We start from the raw sequence: 22975 nt of genomic DNA, 5'->3' as shown, positions 1-22975 counted from the left end.
AACAGCAGCCTCTGCATGTGTTTTCTATGCAAATGACCGACATCTGTGACTCCTACACATTAACTCACCTGCACTGTTAAGACATACTTAAAAACACATTAACATGCACTTACACACCGAAGCCCAAAAATACGCCCACTCAGTGGCTTCCGCTTGGTTCTAAATATAAAACCTGTGGACAAACAAATCCAAAATTCACAAACTGCTGCTCTAATCTCTGCACTGGCCTTCTGCTATCTAACTGTTCTTACCTAATCATTGCATAGGTAATAAATAGTAGGTTGCTCATGCCGTGAGTAATGTTGTTGTGGGAAGGGAAGCCCCATTTGGTTGCATCCTTGCGTTTCCATTGACAAAACAAAATCTTCCACGTGCAGCATGCTTAGAAATGTTTTGCTGCTCAGAGCTGACATATCTGTGACATTTTCACTTTTATTTCCATTATTTTATATCTTTACAGTTAAAATTCAAGAGATATAACTTGTAAAAACAGCCCCTATAGAAATAAGTCAGACGTTCTTAACATTTCATTCATTTGCTTTAAATAAGCAAAAAGAAATCTGTCAGTGGGGTAATAAAAATGTCCGTCTTCTAGTGACTAGAACATATTTTCTTATTATTTTGCAATCTAAAAACCTTCTTGATAAGATAGTTTTTGCAGTGTAGCCAAAGCGAACTCAGCAGTAAAACTGTGTGGAAAAAAAGCTAAGTGCATCCTTATAACTTCTGGAAGAATTAAAGCAAGAGTCGTAGTGAGGTTTGGGGTTTTTCTCTTCATTTATGAACATTAAAGTGACATTATAATTATGATATCAAAGATTATAAGATAGGCTTAAAACCTCCATGTTTGACATAACAATTGAATTTGAGGGATAAAATCATTAAACATTTTCTTCAAGTGCAGCAGGAACTGCATTCAAAAGCACTTGCATTTGGCAAATTCTGCCCAACCTGGTGTTAAACCACAAAAAAGGACAAAGTTTTAACTTCAACTTAAATAAAAGTTTAAAACAAAACTTTTTTAGCGATGAACTGAGAAGCAGGAATCCTTTAGTCAAGAATGCTCAGTAACAACATTTTCAATTGTTGCCTTTGTTTAGAGAAGTCATTTCAACCTAAATTTTGTATTCCCAAAACCAAAAGCCGCCATTTGCTGTTAAAAGCTAATATTCATGAGTGTACAATGCACAAAATGTTGCACGTACATTCAGAAAAGGACACAAAAGCACAGATTTGGTTTTACTGAAGACTCAAGCAGAGCAGATTTAAAGCTTTGCTGCATGAAAACATTACTTTTATTCGGAATACAGCCGATGTTTGTGTTCCAACACATTCTTATACCAGAAGAAATTTGATTTGATTTTGGTTCTATTGTTTCAGGAATCTGCTGCCGAAACGCTTCACTTCACTCAAAATCTACAATGCAAAAACAACAACAAGAAATAAGTCAAAAACTTTCTTTACATTTCAAAAGCGTTTCTATAAATAAGCAAAAAAATTGGCCAATGGGGAAAGAGCCAAGGATTCTTATTTTAAGAAAAAAATCTGGTCACAAAGACATATTTTCTTGAAATAAGATTATTTTACTATTGAAAAAGTTTCTTAGTAATATTATTTTTCTCGCAAGATAGAAAATAAGACTCCTCAAACTACAGTTTTTAATTTTTTCCTGAGTTTCTGTTTTTGCAGTGTACAGAGAAAATGCAAAGCGAAAGACTAGTCATTATTTTTGTTCCATTCCTGACACAATGAACAATAGCTGTACTGGATAAGTTTCCATTCAATTGTTTTTATGTGCACAACGCCCTGCAACTTAAGAGGCCCTCGTGCAGCTGAATACAGACTGGGGGTGCAGTTGTGACCCAAAAGTATCTGATTTAAGACCAAATTTAGTCTAATTCATGACTGTATCCCAATCGAGATTCGGAGTAAAGTCTCTGCCAATTCAACGTGTCAAAGAACACAGAATGCCTGAAAGCACAGTGGTGGAAGGGTGTTCATTTGGGGTTTAGATGCTGCCCCAGCAGCATCTGTGGTGCATCATTGCTTCTGCATTTTAATTTCGTCTAATTATAATGGAACGGCTGTAATATTTATGTGTTTGCTCATAATAATATTATCATACTTGATAACAGCACACTGTAAAAGGTGGTTTCTATCACTTTTATTATCTCCCTTTTTAAATTATTAGTATGGCCTTAATAATTACTGCAATGAATTCACTAATCTTTATAGTTTTTAGAGCTAGCTGACATTGAGCATGTTTTCTTTTTCCGTCCATTTCTCATAAAACAATGTGGTTCTGTTTCGTTAAATATTATAAAACAAAAATGTTAATATTACTGCAAAAGAGTTTTATTGAAACCAACAACTTCGTTTTCCTTAAATCAACAACCTGATGATTTCTTTGGCTTGTAGCTTTTCTGATGGATATTTAAACAGTTAGTAAAAATGTTTTTTATTAAGGACAGGTTTGTCCAAAAAGGTTTCTTTTTTTTTCTGCTGTCAGCTTGACTGCGGTGTGTTGACAGTGAGTGGCTGTCAGGAGGTGCTGCCCTTCAGGCCTAACCACACACTCATGTCACTGCGTTATTACACACAATCCAAACAATCTAAGTCCTTGGTCGTTAAAAGAAAACGTGCGAGGAATTCCTGCGCTGCGTGCGCTGGAGAATGTCCGGGGATTCCGTAAAGGTTTCTGTCGGATTCCATGGGAGTTCTTGTGATGGAACGGCCTCCCTCTGCAGACACAACAACATGAGCAACACACCCTTCGGTGCAGCCTCCCCACCCAAGCCTTAAGGTCTTTTCTTAGTTACAGAGCACAAAAATAGAAACACTAGGCATCATTTTATCCAACACACACACAATAATTCACTCACAAAAACACAGGAGGACACCTGATTGTACAAACACTCAGGAAATACCAGAAACAGCCTGGCTGGATTGTAAAATAATTGAGGTATATTTTCAAAATGTTCAAATGTCTAAGCACTTAATTAAAGTTTGCATACAAATCTTTATGGTTTATCTACGTGAAACAAGATATCAGTGTCATGAAGTGCATTTTCTGATGCAGAGCTTTAAAGAATGATGTGACAAACACCCAAAAATACAGCAGACATTTATTTTCTTTATTCTGATCTAACACTGTAGTTCTGAAGTTTCCTTCCTTACTATTGTATTTTGAAAGTCTAAAATGTAGAAGAATGGTTTCAGGGATAAAAATTAGATTTAGAAACCCACTCAGGGCTCAGGCGAGACTTTTAAAGTTGAGAATATTATTATTTTTTCATTCATTAAATCTTCAAATTATTCTTATTGTTATTTATTTTTATTCTTTTTATTTGTCCATCAGTTCTGTAAATGAGAGACTGAGGGCCTTGTTGTGTCATTGCTCAAACAGCCCACAATAAATCACTGCAGATATGTGGTTTTTTGAATTCCCCTTGTCTGTTTTGTCTAATTTTATTTGGGGTTTTAGGTTCAGGCTGTTTAGAGGCGAAAGGTAGGATTTTGTGGTAGGAGGTGTTCAAGTGAAGTAAAGGCACAGAAAAAAAATCAAAGCTAACAAGACTAATAAAAAGGTTTTTTATCTAAAAAGTTTTTATGTCCAAATTAATTAGTTTCAATGTTTTGTCCCACTAGTAGCCAAATCAAACAGATACACACATGAAAACACATGTTGTTATGATGATGTATTTACGATTAAAGTGGATCTCCGTCTTTGTTGCTTAAATTAATCTCTTATTCTGCTTTGTAATCTGTTCTTACCAGCATGGAAAAAACACAAAACCAAATTTGGCCAAAGTGGTGAGCAGGTGTGACTTTCCGGTTGTCTGTATCCCTTCCGAAGCGATGGTGCAATTAAGGAAACAGGAGCCGCTGTTTCTGCAATTTAATGGTGACGAGAATTGAGCCAGAATACATCAAACTGCTCTGTGGTTTACCTGCAGTCATGCTGATTATGCCCAGGCCTCCTTTAAGGACATCAGGTGCCAAATGCAATGGTTCGAGTTAATCATTGAACACACACAGGCATGTGCACACGCACTCCCACGCACTCTCCCCCGCACAACCCTGCTTTTCCTTGAGTTCAGAGGCAGGCGTTGGTCTATAAAAGCTACACCCAGAGGAGGCAAAGAGAGCAAAGCACAAACTCCATCCACAGGGCGACAAACACACACATTTAGACACAGGTCATCGCTGGACAATCATCCACTAAAATCCTCTCTTCCTGGGATATGAACCCTCTCATCTTCATCTGTCTCCTGTGCATCGGTGAGTCTGGACTTCTTTTTTTTTTTTCCTGTTGAATCTCTGAAATGGCAAAGGGAGGTGTGAAGACAGGGAGATTAAATGAGCCGCTGCAAGAAAGGACTTGTTAGGGAATGAGAGAATTTCAGGGAAAAAATTTGCTTCAGAGCAAATTAAATTCCTGCAAGTCAGCAATTGATGCTGTAAACACTATTAAAAATAATCAATTTTAACTTCTGTAAAACTTTTACATTACTTTTTGATTTATGTAAGTAAAAAAACAACACAAAATTGAAAACATTACTGTCTTTTTAAATACAGTAGCTGTAATGTTGCTTTAATGCTCCTCGTAAATAAGCTGTGACCTTTTCTCAATCATAATTGTTTTTGCCCTTGGAAAAAAAAAATTAAATTAATTGTGTGAAGGACAAGTTGATTTTATGGCCTAGTCTGCCAACACCACTCCCACCTCCACTAAAGAGTTTTCTGCTGATCTGGCAGGACGAAGTTCACTAAAGATGCAGAAGAAGTTTGTGTGAAACATGTTTTTTCGGTCAGAAGTAATTTTTTGTATCTAATTCTCTGGTTGATTTTGCAGTTGTCTGCAGTACGCAAGGTGCTCCAGAATCTGAGGTCACACAGGCAAGTGGGTTAGCCGCCGTGACTGGGGGTCCAGCCTCCGAGGAGGGCCTCCTGGTCGAAGATGACGAGCACGAATTAGATGAAGAACTTTCAGGAGGACACCATGAAAATGTGATCATACTCGGTATGAAAAACAGAGGTTTCCAAATGTTATTTTTCCTAGTATTTGATTTTTCTCCTCTGATGCAAACTTCCTATGTTTCTGTAGCAGGTGTGCACAGTGGTAAAGATGACAAGAGGAAAAGAAAAGGCAAAGGCAAGAGGAAGAACAAGCAGAGGAACAAAAACACAACTCCTCTGAATCCCAGACACTACAACACCACAAGAGTGCACACCTCCGCTCACAGCACCACTGAGGATGCCTGTGCCTCCACCCACCTGGGTTACTGCATTCACGGGTTCTGCCAGCACATCGAGGGGCTGAAGGAGCCGGTGTGTGTGTGAGTACCAACCCGGCTTACTTTCACTGGACTGTCTTTAAACCGCTGTCCTAAACTGAGGTCAAATCCCTGCAGATGCTTGAAGGGTTATGAAGGACTGCGCTGTGAGATCCAATATCTTGGGGTCGGCACTCCGGATTATCAGACCTACAACTCGGAGCTGGTCCAGACCGTCTTGGTGGTCATTGCTGTGGTCCTGTCCGTCATCAGCTGCTGCGCCATCCTGCTCATGACCTGTGCTCAGTGAGTCACATTTTCACGCTGAAGCCACCGTGGCTGGGTTAATGTTTTGTTTGAAACGTCACAAGGTGTATGGGTGAGACGTTGGAGAGGAATCTTAAAGTGGGCTCATTAAAGGTGTGCAAATAATGTCTGCGTGATTACAGGAAACAGAAAAATGCGGCTTTGTGGTGCCAAATATTTATTTATAGGAAAAAATAACCTGTCTCAACTGCTGACTCTATATGAGAACTGGACATAGTGAGAACTCAGTCCAGTTCTCATATACAGTGAATGACTAAGACCAATTCGGATTGCTTGATTAGGTCCTCTGGCTCCAACATGGCAGCGCCTATATTACAACTTAATTGACATTACTTTGTTGGAGCAGGAAATGAACCATTTTCCACGGGTGACGTCAGACTCACTTGGTCCAGTTCGCGAATACAGTCAATGGTCTCAACTGAAAGTGAACAAATTTGTGAAGATTTTTGTTTTTTTGTCCTTAAAATTACTGCAAGTGTTACTTAATGAGTTGGTCATGTGACCTTTGTTCAGGACAAGCAGGATGTCTCTCTGACCTGCTTTTCTCTTTTCGTTGGTGTCACTTTTCATAAAAACAGGAGACATCGTTCAAAAGTGACCTGATGCCAAAAAATAAAGTCTTTACTCTTTGAAATTATAATAGGGAAGATGAAACCCCCCCATAATTCCCAGAGCTACACAGATCGGCACATCCTGCCTACGAACACACCTCAAACTCTCTGATAGAAGAGGCTGAGCAAGCCCGAACACACCTAAACTAAGCAGATATTGCTCAGCAACCTTTTGGGAATGGTAGTGAATCCACAATTTCATCATTGATTTTATGGCATCAGACTATTGCTCATCTCTCAACCCCCTCACTGATTGTATCTTCATGCCAGGTCAAAGCTTAAGTTCCCTGGCAGAATTTCCAAATCTTTGTGCTTCTTTTTTTTCTTTTCTTATTATGGTGGACAGAGAGTCAATAGTTCAAGGCAGCAATGAATTCCAGTTTTACAGCTTCAGATAACCGTTGAAGTATAGAAGTGAAGGGAAAGTAGGGCTCATAACAGAGACTAAGGTATTTTCCCTTATGATAGCACTTCAATAACCTGGTTTCAATTGCAGTCCAATCTGATGAATCATACACTTTATGAGCTGCAGTGTGGACTCCTGCTCCCTGACTGTCACGAGGTCGTCATTCCTGGATTTTCTTCTCACATTCGGTCTCTTTTGCAGTTACAGGTCACATAAAAACTTCTTGGCATCTTACCTTGGGACAGTATCAGAGACCGATAAGCTGCAGAAACCCACGAGTGACGTGGTGTGAAGACGTCAAGATGAGAAGAGGTAGGAGGCAACGTTCAAATTGTGTGTGAGCAGAAAAAAAAGTTATAAGTGTTAAAATTAGACAATTGCATCCAAATAACTGGAGTTTTGGAACTTAATCTTAAAAAAAAAATCCAACCAAACTGATGTCGACCAGTGGCTTAAGCATCTCTGCCCAAACGCCATCATCGTGGCCTCTTGTTTTTCTGCTGGTGTATATTCAGGTTTAGGAGCTCTTCCAATTATCTTGCTAAAATCCGTTCTGCCTCAGCTCACGAGACTATGGAGCCAAACAAAAGGAGTGGACTGCAGTGAGAAACCCGCACACTTGTTGTTGTTGTTCGCTGCAGCAAGTTGCATCATGCAGAAAGGAATCCCTGCTCCTGGTTTTAGCCTGGATTAGCTGGGAGATGTCTCAGCACTTCGTTCTAATGTAAAGGAAAACCACACACTAAAGTGTGCTCATTCACCTGTAACTCCCAGCAGCTACAAGGCTGACACACTGACTGTGCACGTGATGACCTCATTCAGTTCAGTTGTGTGAAATCGCACACGTGCAAATATAAGACCAGGATTAGCAGTGTGGCCTTGTGGTGTTCCTCTCGTGGCCAACATGTTTCCTGCAATCCAACATGCAGAGACTGAAGGAAGAACTGAAGAAAAAGCTCCGTGTCATATTTATTCTATCGGGCACATAATGCATGTTCAAGAAACCGCATTCTTGAACACGCTTTTAGCATACGGAGTTCACACTGGACTGTCACTCGCCATACTAGCGCATCCACTCACAGTTGGAAGAGACTTGGAGCAAAATGTCAAAGCGTTGCAAATCTAGTGAATCTCGCTCCATGTTTTTTCCTTAACAGCTCTATTACGATAAATAAAAGCCTTGGTGTCATAGGATTCTGGCCAGGCACATACTGCAATTATTATTTTTCTCCTCCATGATGAATTTTCTAACGGTTTACACTTGTGTGAATTGAAAAAAGGTGCTACCCATCCATCACTACAGAATCCAAGTCCCGATTGGTCAAAGTTCAAATAGTTTTTCAACGGCCTCAGTGGCCGTATACGTTTTGTACGCAAAGCCCCAAAATGGTCTTAAAAACGTGCATAGCAACATGAGAATGCCAGATTTTTGAACGCTGAAGCCCGAAACGCACATTTATGCATGCTTTCATGGAGTTTTGATTGGAAGTGGCCGCTCTAACTACATTACCAAGCTTGCTGTGAGGAATTTCACAACTTCTGCATTCATATTACTAAAACGCATAATGTTACAGTTGTGAATAAAACACACAAAGGTAGTTTGAAGCGAAACACTTAACCGTAGCGATTACAATAAAGTTCTGGTTTAAATGTGACTGATGCATTTTTTTTTAGCAAATACTTGCCTTTAAAGGTTTAAAATCAGCTGAAAAAATGTACAAAAAATCAGCCAAATGTTGTGAAGAAAACATTGTTTTTAGACAGACTTTCATATTTAAGTAAACCTGACCTGTTCTTTTGCAGTAAATAATTGACTAACATCTGTTTATTGATCTGTCTTTCCTCAGCTTGCTGGATAATTAACGGATGAAACAAAGGAGACCAACAACCTGCAGAAGCAGAAGACCGAATAGAGGCTGCATGAAAACGTTTTTTCCCCAACTAAGTTAGAGTGTAATTTATTTAGTGTAATTATTTATTGCTAACCACTTTAAGTGTGTTTTTGTTAAACTATTGTTATTGTATCCTGTTTGTGTGAATGCTGAGCATTCAGTCGTTTATTGTTTTGTTTGTTTGTTTTTTATTTATTGCGCTGTATTTGTTATAGGTCAGAGAAAATCCTCATTTATTCTAGAAAAGTGATGCCATTTGATCACCAATAAAGTGCCTCAGTGTTACATGAACCTTGCTAACTGTGTTTTTATTTTAGGCTGCTGATGCACAGCAGGACCTTTCATAAAGAAAATGAATGAATTAAAAAAACTTCAAACCCACTGAACATTTAAAATGATGAAGATAAAAAAATAACAGAATGAGGCAGATGGAATTGACATTTGCACATACTTACTGAACTAAAAAAGTAGTTTGGATATTGATTTTATTTCTCTTTTTCTGCTGCTTTTTTGTATCAATAATCAAACTCTAAACTTTAAACTCAGGTTCTGCCATCCAGCACGCTAAAAGAACGGGTAAAAACTCACCTATAAGGCTTTAATAAGCAATCCCACCAACACAGAAGAGTATTGAAACACCAACCAATAATTATAACATGTTAACACACCAAAAAATCACAAACGTATGTCTTCAAACTAAAGAAATATAAATGGCAAAAATACAAAATCCGACAAAAAAAATAACAAAAAATTCAAAAGATTAAAATAAAAGACAAAAAACGTAAGGATGGACAGACAAATAGACGGATCGACATAAAAAGATAGAAATAAGATAAATGCAGCCTCAACAGGGCACAAACCAGTGTCCTGCTAGTGCCTGTCCCAAGCCCGGTCAATGCGGATGATAGAGGATGCTTAGGTTGATATTTCAGACAACGCGTGCATTTTGTAGTACAAGCATCAAATTTGACATGGATGTATCTTATGCTGCCCTCTTTCAGAAAAGCATGTTGGCCACGAGAAAAATCCAAAATGGTGGCCATTTGTGGTTTTCAGGCATCTCAGTAAGTCAAGTTCTTTTTTTTTTTTCTTTTTTTTAAGTGACTTTCTGTCACACACCTAGGTGTGCGAAATTTGTTCTTCGCATTCTACCCATTCCCTGGGGGAGCAGTGAGCTGCAGACGAGCTGCGCTCGGGAGGCGGTAGCGTTAAGGGTCTTTACTAAGGACCCTCACTAAGTGATGTTAGTTGCTTGCCATGCCATTGATATTGCAATTGCCCCCAGTACCATTTCTCATTCCCCTCCGTTAATCGAACCCTGGATTCCTGCATGGTAGCCTCTCACTCTAACAACCGATCTACCCAGCAGCTTGATTTCTGATGAACTCCTAAAAAAAAAGAAAAAGGTTTTGCCTATTAAAGTGTGAAAATCAGTTAAAATAATGTATGTTTTAAATTTCCTAAGGATTCTGAATAAAATTTCAGTTTGCGTTACTAAATCACTTGCATCCTTGGATTCTAACATACGCTGGAAAATGTCAATACATTTTCCTTGTATCAACATCATGGGAAAAAATTAGCTAAAATGTAGTTTTTAATCATCATTTCCCAGTGTAAAGGGACAAATAAACAGCTGCAGGTTCACGTACGTTAGCCCCGCTGTTGGTTTACTTTTCGTATAAGAAATAATATCTATAATTGCATTAGAATTTTATCGGTTTTCTCAGATTATCTCGAACTAATTTCTCTCATGGGGGAAATTTGTGCAAAATATTTTGATTCGTGGGTTTTAAAATACAGTCCCTGACAAAAGTCTTGTTGCTTATCCATTTTGTATAAACAAAAGCATATAACCTCACTGTTAATGAATCCATTGGTTTTAGAAATGTCTCAAATGAAAGCTAAAACCCTCCCAAATTATGTTCAATATACTAAAATAAGATTGCTTCACTGAAGAAAGATTGATCATTTAATGAACACAGAAAGGTCACATTTTGGCAAGACAAAAGTTTTGTCTCCTTGTCATATGATGCACCCAATCCTGGATTACAGACTCACCTGTGATCAATTACTGATCAATCAATTAGTGGGTGTGTATAAAAAGAACCCCAGCACACCAGGCCTTCACATCAACTGCAACTTGACCTCTGACAACATGCCTAAGATTCACCCTGAGACCAAAGCATTGATTATCAAGGGGCTGAAGACCAGATCCACTGCTGAGGTGGCTGACACCTTCAATGTGTCTCAGCGTCAAGTACAAAGAATAAGAAAAAGATTTGAAGAGACTGGAGATGTTTTTGACAAGCCCAGGTCCGGCAGACCCCGCAAGACAACTGCTCGGGAGGACCGTTTGTTGGTTCGAAAATCCAAGGCCAGCCCCTTTTCCACTGCAGCAGAGCTCCACCAGGCCTGGTCACCTCAAGTCCCTGTGTCAACCAAAACAGTTTGTAGAATTCTGTCTCAAAATCGAATCAGTGCCCAGAAACCAGCACTAAACAAAAGGCAATTGAAAAAAACGTGTGGCATTTGCCAAGGCCCACAGCCTGCTTAAAGGATGGACGCTGGAAAAGTGGCAGAAGGTGGATTTCTCAGATGAGTCTTCAGTTGAATTACATCACAGCCTCCGCAAATATTGCAGGAGACCAACTGGAGCCCGCATGGACCCAAGATTCACCCAGAAAACAGTTAAGTTTGGTGGCGGAAAAATCATGGTCTGGGGTTACATCCAGTATGGGGGTGTGCGAAACATTTGCAGGGTGGAAGGCAATATCAATAGCCTAAAATATCAAGAAGTATTAGCTACCTCTTACATTCCCAACCATAAAAGGGGTCAAATTCTGCAGCAGGATGGTGCTCCATCGCATACTTCCATCTCCTCATCAAAGTTCCTCAAGGCGAAGTAGATCAAAGTGCTCCAGGACTGGCCAGCCCAGTCACACGACATGAACATCATTGAGCATGTCTGGGGTAGAATGAAAGAGGAAGCATGGAAGACGAAACCAAAGAATCTTAATGAACTCTGGGAGCCATGGAAGACTGCTTTCTTTGCTATTCCTGATGACTTCATCGATAAATTGTATGAATCATTGTCAAACCGCATGGATGCTGTCCTTCAAGCTCATGGAGGTCATACAAGATATTAAATATGGATCTCACAGTAGCACTACTTAATTCACTGATGTTATGCAACATATTTTTGTTTTTGAAGTAAATTATTTGTTAAATTTTCACATTACTCTCTGTAGGCGACAAAACTTTTGTCTTGCCAAAATGTGACCTTTCTGTGTTCATTAAATGATCAATCTTTCTTCAGTGAAGCAATTTTATTTTAGTATATTGAACATAATTTGAGAAACATTTCTAAAACCAATGGATTCATTAAAAGTGAGGTTAGACGCTTTTGTTTCTACAAAATGGATAAACGACAAGACCTTTTTCAGGGACTGTATTGCGGCATCAATTGAGGCCCCACCCTGTGTGTCAAACCCTGACAAACTGACAGTTGTTTAATCATTTCATGCTTTGTGATATGAAATGGGAATTCACAATCAGAGTGACTCACTTCCTGCAAATAAACCATCTCCCACCTCTCTTTGTAACACCACACCGCTCTGTTCAGAGGCTGTTGCGTCACTATGGTTACTGAAAGGCGAGGTGGGAAGCCCATCTAACACACAGGTGATGCAAAGACACATATTTACTCTTTCTGTGTGTGTGTGACCTGCAGGGATTCCTCAGAAATTCTTGAACCCTCATATACTCATTCATCTGAAAAGTGCATATGGCTTGGGTGTGGTGATCCATGGAAGTTTCGGTGGCCCTAAGGTGGGCCTTTGAGCTTTTGTGGGTGACCATGGAAACGGAGTAAACACTCCCGCATAGGCTGGCCACTGATAATTCACTCAAATAAAGAACATGCCGGAGTTCCATGGGTGTGGTGATGTTTTTCATTAGTTTCTTTTTTTTCCTCCTCTTCACGGTCGTAAGACAACAGGCCAATTGCCAAGAAAAATGTTCTGTTGTTGTTCATCCTAAATTTCCTACACAGACATACTTGTTTAACAAAATGACCCCGGTTGCTAGGTTAGCTTGAAGAACGATGATTCATCACTCTGGCTCTGAAAACTAAATTATTGGTACTGGTGTTAATCACTGTTTGTCTATAAACAAATACCGTGAGATGAGTTTTACTCATGTATTAAGAAATCATTTAGCAGTGAAAAAATGAAGCAAAACATTTTATCAGAATTGCTAAGTTTTACACATTTTTACAAAAATTTGAATGAGATGCAAATATTAAAAGAAAAAGGCTAAATCTGTAAAGGTGTCAAACAGAAGGAGAACTGTGTTTCTAGACTGTATTTAATTCATCTCAAGATCAAACTGTTGAAATATTCAGAAAAAGAAAACACACAAACAGTGCAAAACATTTCATTTCCACAATCAGTCCTTCCAGACTCACTTAGCTGGGGATTGGTACACTTGCAGAATTACACACCAACACACACACGTGTGTGAAGGTGGCATTTTTCCAGAGATGATAGGAAAACTCATTTCTCACATCTTAATTGGTACAGAAAATTCCGAGCTTTATCTTCTCCTGAAACCCATTACATCGTTTCACTTTCCACATAATCAATGTTTTTTCCCACATTGTTTCTGTTTTAATTAGACCTGTGTACTTCTTAAATGTTGAAGTTACAATTTTCTTGACCACAGAAGCTTGGAGGAAACAACAAATTTTATTGATGCATCCTTTCAAAAAGCTTGATTTTCTGGCTTTTTGACCATATAATAGATAAAAATTCAATTAGCAAAAATGGAAAATCGAGATCTAGAAGTTATTTTATTTTATTTTCAGCCAAATGCCCTTGGTTCAGTGGTATATCCAGTTTACAGTGGGGAGCTTTGGAGTATTTTAAAGTGCCAAGCACAGTGGAAGGCGGAGGAATGTTTTTAAGACATTAAGTTTCTCAGATGAATCAAGGTCATTGGGAGTGAAGAAAACTGTCTTGTTTTTTTCTGCCAGTTGCAGATTCTTTTGCAGAGTTTGCTGAACAGACATTTTCTCTGCAACCTTATTGTGTTTATTGTGTAATCTTGAAGAATGGCCTTAAATGGCAAAGAAAAGAAGCTCCATTACGTAACTTACAGAATCACCAAACCTAGGTGTCTTTCTTTGTTTGTTTAAATTAAAAGTATAAAAGAGTTACCTGAAAAGAAGGCAGTATCACAGTGGTGTTTGTTTTCTGAATAGGTTCAAAAATTGTGTGTGTGTGTGGGGGGGGGGGGGGGGGGGGGGTCTGACACGGGGGCCCCATGAAAGACCCAGGACACCCTGGAGAGACTATGTCTCTCAGCTGGCCTGGGAACGCCTCGGGATCCCCCCAGAGGAGGGAGCTGGAGGAAGTGGTCAGGACGAGGGAAGTCTGGGCATCTTTGCTTAGACTGCTGCAGTCCTGGATGAGAGCAAGAAGATGGATGGATGGATGGATGGATGGATGGATGGATGGATGGATGGATGGATGGATGGATGGATGGATGGACGGATGGACGGATGGACAGACGGACGGACGGACGGACGGATGGATGGATGGATGGATGGATGGATGGATGGATGGATGGATGGATGGATGGATGGATGGATGGATGACATAAAAAACAACAATTCAGGACTGTTTTCAGAACAGGCTGTGCATGTCCTGAAAAAGAGGAATGTTACACCAAGTACACTCAAAACTAGATTCTACCTCACTTCTCCTGTTTGGAGAAATTGAGTTAAATTAAAAATAATGTGTTTGGTTGTTGGAAATATCTGAGGGAAATTAAACACTTTCATACAGTTTAATTATAAATAACAAAGTGTTTTGGTGCCGTTGTTTTTCTTCAGCTTTGGGGAAGGGAACAGCTTGTGGTTTGTCTCTTTTTTATTACTACAAAATGCCAAATGCATTCTTCTGGTTGTGCTCTGAAAGGGGTAGAGAGCACCACCTAGTGATGCTGTATGACAACTGTCACTATGGGGGCTCAGTTCACTGAAGTGAATATTTAGTTTTTCTTTCAGAAAAAAACTAAAACTAAAAATAAAATCAAAAGAAAAATTTTGAGGAAATGAATTTGTATTGCTGACACATGCTGTCTTTTGAAAATCGCTGATACTGATCTGCATGATCTGCACATTTCCTGTGGGTTTGGAAAAAAAACACAAACTTTGTGGTTTGGTGATCGTTGAACACTTGGTGTGCGTTATGTTACATAATTTTATTTCATAATCTAAGATCGGCCATGTACAGGTTGTTTGATGTTTCAGACTGGATGATGGTTTCAACATATACATAGTCTTTTGTCTTGAGATTATAACCTGTGATGGATTTTTTTTTAATTAAAAAAACATTTAACCCAAAGATTTTCTGGAAAGAAAACTCCCAATAAAACCTTTTATTTCTAATCTTCTATGAAAAAAAAACCAAAAACAAAATGTTCAATTGCTGATATTGTCTGGTTTGACAATAACAATCATACTTTGTCTTAGAAATTAGATGTAAATATATAATCAAATTTTACATCAAGCTTTTTCTCACTGTTTTGCCAAAAAACAATCAACATCTTATTCAATTGGCACCACCGTCAACAGCTCTCACTGATAACAGAATAAATACTTAGTTTGTCAAGCAAAGCTGAAGTCAAACCACAACTTCATCTAAAGGAAATGTCACAAGCTGTTGTGACTCTGTGGGGATTGAGCCTGTGGTTTGTCTGATATATTCTCATAGTTCTTGCCCTTTTCAGGGTTTGTGGCTTCCCTCTGTCAGTAGTACCAGGTTCAGGTTGACAATCATCCACATCTGTCTTTATTTAGTTAATCATCCCGTCTGGTTTTTCAGTTCTTCATTGTCAAATCACCCGCCTTGGCCACAATTTGTTGGCCCCCTAGTTCACAGCTTTTTCACTTTTAGGTTTCTTTAATAAATATTTTAGTTTCTTACTTGTGTTCATTATGATGCTTCAAGGCACACAGATGTTGAGCTTCATTGTTAAAGTCTCTTAAATCTATTCAAGAAGTGATTATCCGCACGTAATTAGGGCGGGGTTAGGGTTATGGTTAAAATACGTGAAGATATGGTGCAAATACGTGTGGTCAACATGAATTTCCATCACATTTTGTATGCGAATAACACCAGCTATTTATCTAATGAAAGATTTATTCTTATTTTATAAGACTATTCTATTTTGTATATTTATTCTAAAGGAGGAAACTTGAGATGTCTCTCATTTTTTAATTTAATTTCTTCACATAAGAGCATTTGTCTTTTGTTTAACCTGAAATATTGTGTGAAATATTCAGCCTCTTGCAATCATTGGATCCTTCACCATCTTTTTCCCGACAGAATCGCATTTATTGAGATTTACAGAGCAGGCTGGCCCTCTAAGAGTAAAAATATAACAAACTGAACAAAAAGAGAAACACATTTGAGGGCTTTAGGAATTCAGACAGCCTATGTTGACATCAGTTTTGGGGGTAGAGAATAACAAAGTCATAATTCACTGTACTTTAATTACTCCTTTCAGTAACAGAATAACTTTATGAATTACAGTTCAAATTTTAGTAATTAAATTGCAATTACTAGACTACAGAAACCCTCATTACTTTATTACTCACATGTTGGTGCAATTGGCTCTGACTTTGTCTTTTGGTTAAATGAAACGAAACAAATACTAATTAAAAAAAACTAAAAAGAGAGTTACTTCGTGCACGCGTGCTAATGCGGAGGTGGAGACTAGTGAAGATAAAGAGAGCAAAAATATGAAAGTGGAACGAATTCTTAGGGGCATTCAGCAACTGGATATATTCAAATGATTTCCAATTTGTTGAAAGCAAAGGCATCAAAATATTTCACGTAACCCTTGTGCTATCCTAGGCACTTTAAGATTGGGAGTTGGGTCATCTAGACCCACTAGACAGTGCGCTGAACCTTTTTTCTTCAATGATTTGTGATCTTCACTGGTGTCCATGGATTACATGAAATCTTTCCACGTTTATCCACCTTTGTCATGGTAGGAATAACATGTCAAAGTAAGGGTGGGGTCATCTAAGATAGCACAAGGGCAAGTTTTGTCCTGGAGATGAACTGCTTTCCACTGCCCTTGTGTCAATGAGCAATTTGTTTGTACGCTATGTCCTGACCTATACAATGTACATTTTCTCATGTTCATGTGGTGAAATCAATGAGGGGGTGCTAAAAAAACCTGAATGCCCTTGAGTAGCCTGTGTGCTTTTGTTTTGTGGATTTTACAAGTGTATCTTGTTTGTGGTAGCTTCAGTCCTTTGACAATTTTTACGAGAGTAGAAAAAAGTAAAGTAAAGTAACTAGCAGTGAATTACTTCTTAAATTGGGGAATGAACGAGGTAATGATAACAATTTCATCCAGTAACTAAATTGAAGTAATCAATTACTCTTTAAAAGTCAACAGTGGTTGACTTTCTTCTTTAACAGATGAAGCTCCTGAAATAAACATATCCCAAATATTGTTGTTTCAGACTTTAGAACAGCATCAGATAAGACCTGATTGGTTTCGTTTATGTCCTAACAGGAACTGACACGTTTCTGATCCATAAATGATAGAAAACAAGTCATGAAACCACAATAATTCACGTTTGATCTCTTGAACAAACAGAAACACTCCTCTTTTATCTTTATGTGCTAAACTGAAAAAAAAACAACCTCTGCATGAACCACAGTGTGAAAACGGATCAGTTTCCACTTCTGACACATCAGATGTTCAGGGAAGGTTTCTCTTTCTTCTTCTGAATGATGCAGACACTGAGGAGGCCAGCAGGTGCTGGTCACAAACATGCCTTCATGTATTTTTTTAATACCTTTAAGAGAAGTCAAAATGTTTTAATGCAATAATAAGTTTTTACAAAGTTTTTGCAAGGGAAGAGTTTAATGGAAAGGTCCAGTAGAAAAGCCAGTAGAATGTAACTAAGTGAGCCACAGTAGAGTAAATGTTCAGCCTTTTCTTTTACATTATTTGCTTCATTGCAAATGCAAAAAACGTTTGTGATCAAGTGAAACATGAAATTAAAGCTAAAGAAACAGATAAAGCAATTTGAAAGAGATGATTCATTTATATTTGGGGGGTCTTCATTGTCTTCTTGATCCACAGGAGTTGTTTTGCAGACAGAAAACTGTACACCCCAGGGTGTTTTTTCACTCCGCACAACCTTCCAAAAGATGTGATTCCAACCAGAACATTGTTGCACACCAGTGGTCCACCAGAATCCCCCTGAGATGTTCAGAGAACAATTGTGAGACAGCGACTTTTACTTTGATTTAAATGAAGATGAAAAATGTTGATGCTCTCACCCCACATGTGTCTGCAACTTTTGAACCTTCAGAGCCGGCACAAATCATGCTGCTGGTGATGACAGGCTTCAGGTTGTAGAAGGCTGGCGAGTTGCACTTCTGTCTGTCGATGACAGTCACGTTGGTGTTCATCAACACGTCAGACATTTGATTGGCCATGTTGTTCGTTTTCCCCCATCCCGCCACCATGCAACGAGAACCACCAGCAGGATCCTGAACAGCCTGGGCCAGCTTCAGGGGTTTCACTGTTTTGGTCTCTTTTACTGGCTTTTCAAGCTGGAAAAGAGAGAAAAAAAACTATTTATTTGCAAAACATAGATCTAAATACCGCAATCTGAACAGTTGGAATACTTATAGAAGGATAATATGATCAGCATATTAGGAAAGGCATCCGAAATGTATATATGTAAAAAAAAAAAAATCAGTCCCTGAGATTATTAAAAATTGTAACAAGAATGACATTTGGCAGAAATAAGATGAGGAGGAATCCTCAAATGGAACCAGAAGCTTCATGTAACCCTTGTGCTATCTTAGGTATTTTAATGTTGAGAGTTGGGTCATCTAGACCCACTAGACAGTGCGCTGAACTTTTTTTCTTCAATGACTTGTGATCTTCACTGGTGTCCATGGATTACATGAAATCTTTCCACCTTTATCCACCTTTGTCATGGTAGGGAGAACACGTCAATGTAAGGCTGGGGTCATCTAAGATAGCACAAGGGTTAAGGCGGTTTGGTCCACACCAGAGTGTATTGGATAGTTAGCTTTTTTGACAGCTGTGAAAGTTGATCTGAAGTCTGGTTAGCCTACCAAAAAAATGGATCTCACATTACTTGCGAGTGAATCCTGTGGGGTTCAGCCACAGTGGGATTGCTAGCAGGCTAGTCGCACCACAAAAACACAAAATGTCACAACATTTCTTTGCCTAATTTCTAGTTTAGGCACTTTATTTCAGTTGATATGAGACTAAACCAACTTTAACGTAATTTTTCAGCAAGATAAGACAATAAATCTTGAAAACATCTCATCAAAAAGACCCACACAGATGAAAATCTTGCTTTTGGTATTTTTAACATGATCTTCTGCATTTTCTGATAATAAGGGACGTATATATAGAAAAAATATTAAATTGCATTTAAAATTATTTCTTTTTCAAATCGTGAATCAGGAGCAGACGAAAAACTGCAGTTTGAAAAAGCTTGTAGTTGTGATGTGGAAGCTACAACTTGCAGGCCAAAAGCTCCCTGCTCCGCTGCATTCTGCTGTACGTCCTTGTTTCCCTCGTCTGAGCTGGCATCTGGCTTGAAACTTTACTGCTGGATAGCTCCAATGTTGCCCCCCATTTTTGTAATGTATTGCAATTAGTAATGTAAGGTTTAGGGTGTGAGGGGCTGTAAGCTAGTGGAACAACGTGTGCACAGAGAGCTCTCAGCAACAGGTAGGGGCTGGGGGGCTGGGTTGCTCCGCGCTAATGGTCCTGCCCACAATTAAGAGAAAGTGAATTTCTAATTAACTAATGCTGCTCTGCAAAAAACAACATGACCTTGAAAAACGACGCAGGTTTTTTTATATTTGCTAAAACCGGCATAATCATACTTAAAATAGATACAAGATGATCTGAGTGGGACACATATCTTTTATTCTCTTTATATAGGTACACATTTGAGCTGAGATTTTCTTTGTGAGTGGTGTAGGGTATTGTTGATCGGTCTGAACTCAGTACAAAAACTTTCTAACAACAGCAGGAGAAACGTTTGTAATAAATATATTTTAACATCTAATTTCAAAGACAAATTTGTCCTAAAATGTGTCATTCTGGTCTTACTTTAGGATGATTATGGTCTTGAAAATGGAAGTTTTTATAATAGGGAATATTTGGGTGGGGAAGTGTGAAAATACATTTGCTTTAATAGATATAAAACTCTTTTTTTAAGCAATGCATCCAAAATTTAAGACATAACATTTCCAATTTTCCAATTAATACCCAAATGTGAGTGCTTACAGCTAATTTCAAGAGTACATTTTGTCTTACATGCCATCACAATATACTTTAAGAAAACTTGTAAAGACAAATTCTTCTAGTTTCGTTGGCAGAACATTTTATTTTCACTTATAGCAAGAGAAAAACAGTTTTTTTCTATACTTTAAAACTTGTTTTGAAACGAAAAATGTTGTCAGTGCAACAGGTTTGTTCTTCGTGGGTGTTTCTTTCAAGTCCCCAGATGGCAACATTTTAAGGTGGTTTTACTCTCTCAAGAGTTGGTTAAGGGTCCAAGACAGTGGATTTATCCTTGAGTAAGACATATCACCTTGGTAACAATAGGATAGTGTTTGAAAACACACTGGCATTGATTGGGGTGGGTTGTCTTACCTTGAGTAACATGAGGTCATTGACCGTATCGTTCTTATCATAGCACGGATGAGGATAATGCGTCTTCACTTTCTGGATCTGCTTGGAGTTTGCCTCTTTTTCTTTGAGGGAGTGCACCCCCAAAATTACATTTTTGATGCTGCAGGGGCAAAAAAAACACACAACTTTTGGATTGTTCTGAAAGAGTTCTGTGTCTACATATCTATCTTATGATAAGTAGTATTTTTAGTTGGCTTTAGAAAAAAGCTTTGCCTTTACAGTGATATTTATAGTAGCTAATATGTATTCTTGAAGCAGGATTTTCTGTCGTTTTTTTATCACATTTGCAGATGAATTGTACAACGATAAAAGTCAAGTTAAAGCTTGCTCTTTATTCAATGCCCATGCACGTTTCTGAAGTGGCTGATTGAAAACGAAAACCTGAAGTCATATTTATGCATCAAAGCTCGAGCTCTGAGGGTTTTGTTTGTTCTGAGGCGTTTGTGGTTTCCTGAAAGGATTTGCTGTTTGTTCTTGAGAAGTTCTTCATTCTTTAGTTAACTTTCACACAAATATGTTAGAACAACGAAAGTGTTCATTAACTCTATAAAGGTCATCTAAGCTAAATGTATATAAGAACTTGTTATAATTATGCAAATGCATTATTTTTAATAATGCATGAAATGTTTTTCTATTCAAAGAAACGCTAAAAATATCAAATTATCAAGCATATCTGCTAATGAGATGATAAAGCACATTAAAACAATCTCTTATTCGACTTTTATTAAAGTTTGACACCATCATATTTCTATTTGTGTCATGCCTTGTTCATCTTCAAAACAAATAAGCTCTTAAATTAAGGGAGCTGTTTCCCAATAAACAAAAAGATTTTAAAAAAAGCATCAAAGTATTTAAAGACTGAAAAATATTTATTTACTGGATGATTTCAGCTAAGGAGCTTGTTCCTATCTTACTTAAACCTTTTGTGGACAGACCAACAAAGGAAAACAGCAAACCAGAACCAGCATCAGACAGATGAAAAAGCTCCAGGTTCCTACCCAATGCAGTGGGCAGCTGTCAGGACCCATTTTGGATCAATTAAAACCCCTCCGCAGGAGGCATTTTTGGCTGTCGGCAGCACAGCCAGCACAGCCATGTAAGGCAGAGAGTGGGGCACCACTTCTTTCCCATTAATGATCTCAGAGCCATGACCTAAAACACCACACAAACACAAAACAATCAATAATTTAGACATTGAATAGTAACTAATTTTGCAAAAATAAGTAAATGTATCAGTCACCTGAGTTGACAAAAAAGAGAAGCCCCCCCAAGATGAAAGCAGCAAAGCCTTTCTTGGAACACATTTACTCGTCTTTCTGTCTTTGATCTGAGGGTGAATGCTCCCACCTTAGTGCACAACCTGGGTTTTAAGCTCAACTCTGAGGATGTGGTCTGACCATGGAAACACATGAGTCAGCAGCGTTTGACCCAGATGTGAAAGAGACACACTCTTTCGTTTCAAAGTGCGAACATTTACCATGACTGTTCACAACCAGGCAAATGAGCTGCAGTGACACAGCACGTCTAACCGCGGAGGTAGTGGCAGCACTTACGGGAAAAAACGTGCAGTTCTAGAGTTTTCAGATGAACTGGGTAGTATTTCTGGTAAAGTGAAGTTTCAGAAGGAATAGTTTGATGAAATGTGTGTAAATGTCCGATAAATGTCCACCTGTCTGTTACCTTTACCCTCGGCAAAATGTTCAATATGCTGCATAGAGAAAATAGGACAAATGTTTTTATTTACAGCAATAATTCTTTATTTTAATGTACACTTTTAGTCTCATTATTCTTTGGTATTTGTGCATAAAGTGCTTTTGACACGGCCTCTGAGCAGCTGCTACCCTTGTGGCCCTGCCAGCCTGGTCAGAGCGGCCTCTAATAAATTCACAGAGAAACTTTTTTTCTGTAGGTTTTATCTCCATGGCAACCAGTGCATTATTTGGTCGCCTGGGGGTGACGAACAGGTGTGTGTGATTTTTAGAAGAATCTGCAAAAGTAAACTTCTGGGTTGCCATGGCAACAGAGATTTTTTTTGTTAAGTCAATATATTCCTATCATGTTCATATCGTAGATCATATTGTGTGAACAACACATTTGCGAGCTCGCCACTCTAACGCCGTTAAAAATCTACAAACTTTAAAACTTGAGGTTTTCCCCCCAATTATGCTCAAGGAGCTATGAGGCAAAAATGAGTATGTGGTGGTGAAATTATTTTGCTCAAGAGGCATTGCAGAAATAATCTAGTTCTTGCAGGACTGCTGCAGGACAAAATAACTACAGTTGTGTTAGAGCATGAACCCTCAGGTGGAGAGGTTCATTTCCTGCTGCAGGTTTTATTCCTCAGAAACCTGCAGGAAAAATCGCTCAACCCGCAACGTTACTGCATTCACCAGGACTGCTTGTGGTTCCTAGAGTTTGTAAAAGTACGGTTGGAGGTAGAGTGTTTAGCCACCAAGCCCCTGTTTTATGGAATAAGCTCCCAGCTCATGTAAGAGAGGCTGACACAGTTTCTACATTCAAAGTTAGACTTAAAACATTCCTCTATTGACAGGCTTATTGTCAGACTAGCTAGTATTCAGAGAATATTTACCTTGCTGTTAATTTGTTTAAATTAAACTTAACAATAACAATAAAGTTGTTACTAGACTGCTAGAAGTTTGAAGCTGGGGAAACTATGGTGCA

General features: G+C 38.5%; 2 protein-coding genes across 3 annotated transcripts; one reads left to right on the top strand and one right to left on the bottom strand.

The window, feature by feature from the left end:
• The first annotated feature begins 4122 nt into the window (after nucleotides 1–4122).
• areg (amphiregulin) lies at nucleotides 4123–8803 on the top strand. 2 transcript variants are annotated; one of them, XM_011478860.4, is made up of 6 exons: nucleotides 4123–4281; nucleotides 4856–5023; nucleotides 5111–5339; nucleotides 5415–5582; nucleotides 6822–6932; nucleotides 8468–8803. In XM_011478860.4, exons 1-5 carry the CDS (start codon nucleotides 4245–4247, stop codon nucleotides 6910–6912), a joined length of 693 nt encoding a protein of 230 aa, XP_011477162.1. In that variant the 5' UTR covers nucleotides 4123–4244; the 3' UTR covers nucleotides 6913–6932; nucleotides 8468–8803. The 2 variants fall into 2 exon arrangements, with proteins under 2 accessions (XP_011477162.1, XP_004072306.1); XM_004072258.5 differs by having other exon boundaries at nucleotides 5108–5339.
• An 8566-nt stretch (nucleotides 8804–17369) lies between these two features.
• On the bottom strand, nucleotides 17370–21687 carry LOC101173066 (granzyme A). Its single transcript, XM_011478861.4, has 5 exons — nucleotides 21534–21687; nucleotides 21292–21445; nucleotides 20255–20393; nucleotides 17884–18159; nucleotides 17370–17803 (listed from the first exon to the last, which is right to left on the bottom strand). The coding sequence occupies exons 1-5, from the start codon at nucleotides 21595–21597 to the stop codon at nucleotides 17645–17647; spliced, it is 792 nt and encodes a 263-aa protein (XP_011477163.1). The 5' UTR covers nucleotides 21598–21687; the 3' UTR covers nucleotides 17370–17644.
• Nucleotides 21688–22975: the final 1288 nt, after the last annotated feature.

The sequence above is a fragment of the Oryzias latipes genome, chromosome 9, assembly GCF_053564925.1.
Source record: "Oryzias latipes strain Hd-rR chromosome 9, Olatipes_Hd-rR_3.1".
Lineage (NCBI taxonomy): Eukaryota > Metazoa > Chordata > Actinopteri > Beloniformes > Adrianichthyidae > Oryzias > Oryzias latipes.
The sequence above is the reverse complement of the archived record's forward strand: the minus strand, read 5'-3'. Positions and strand labels throughout refer to the sequence as shown.

Coding starts and splice junctions, on each gene's coding strand:
- LOC101173066 (XM_011478861.4), bottom strand. CDS start 21,597: ATGTGTTCCAAGAAAGGCTTTGCTGCTTTCATCTTGGGGGGGCTTCTC. Junction 20,394..21,291: donor ACAGCTGCCCACTGCATTGG/GTAGGAACCTGG, acceptor TTGCCCCTGCAG/CATCAAAAATGTAATTTTGG. Junction 17,804..17,883: donor AAGTTGCAGACACATGTGGG/GTGAGAGCATCA, acceptor TGAACATCTCAG/GGGGATTCTGGTGGACCACT.
- areg (XM_004072258.5), top strand. CDS start 4,245: ATGAACCCTCTCATCTTCATCTGTCTCCTGTGCATCG. Junction 4,282..4,855: donor CATCTGTCTCCTGTGCATCG/GTGAGTCTGGAC, acceptor TTGATTTTGCAG/TTGTCTGCAGTACGCAAGGT. Junction 5,340..5,414: donor CTGAAGGAGCCGGTGTGTGT/GTGAGTACCAAC, acceptor AAATCCCTGCAG/ATGCTTGAAGGGTTATGAAG.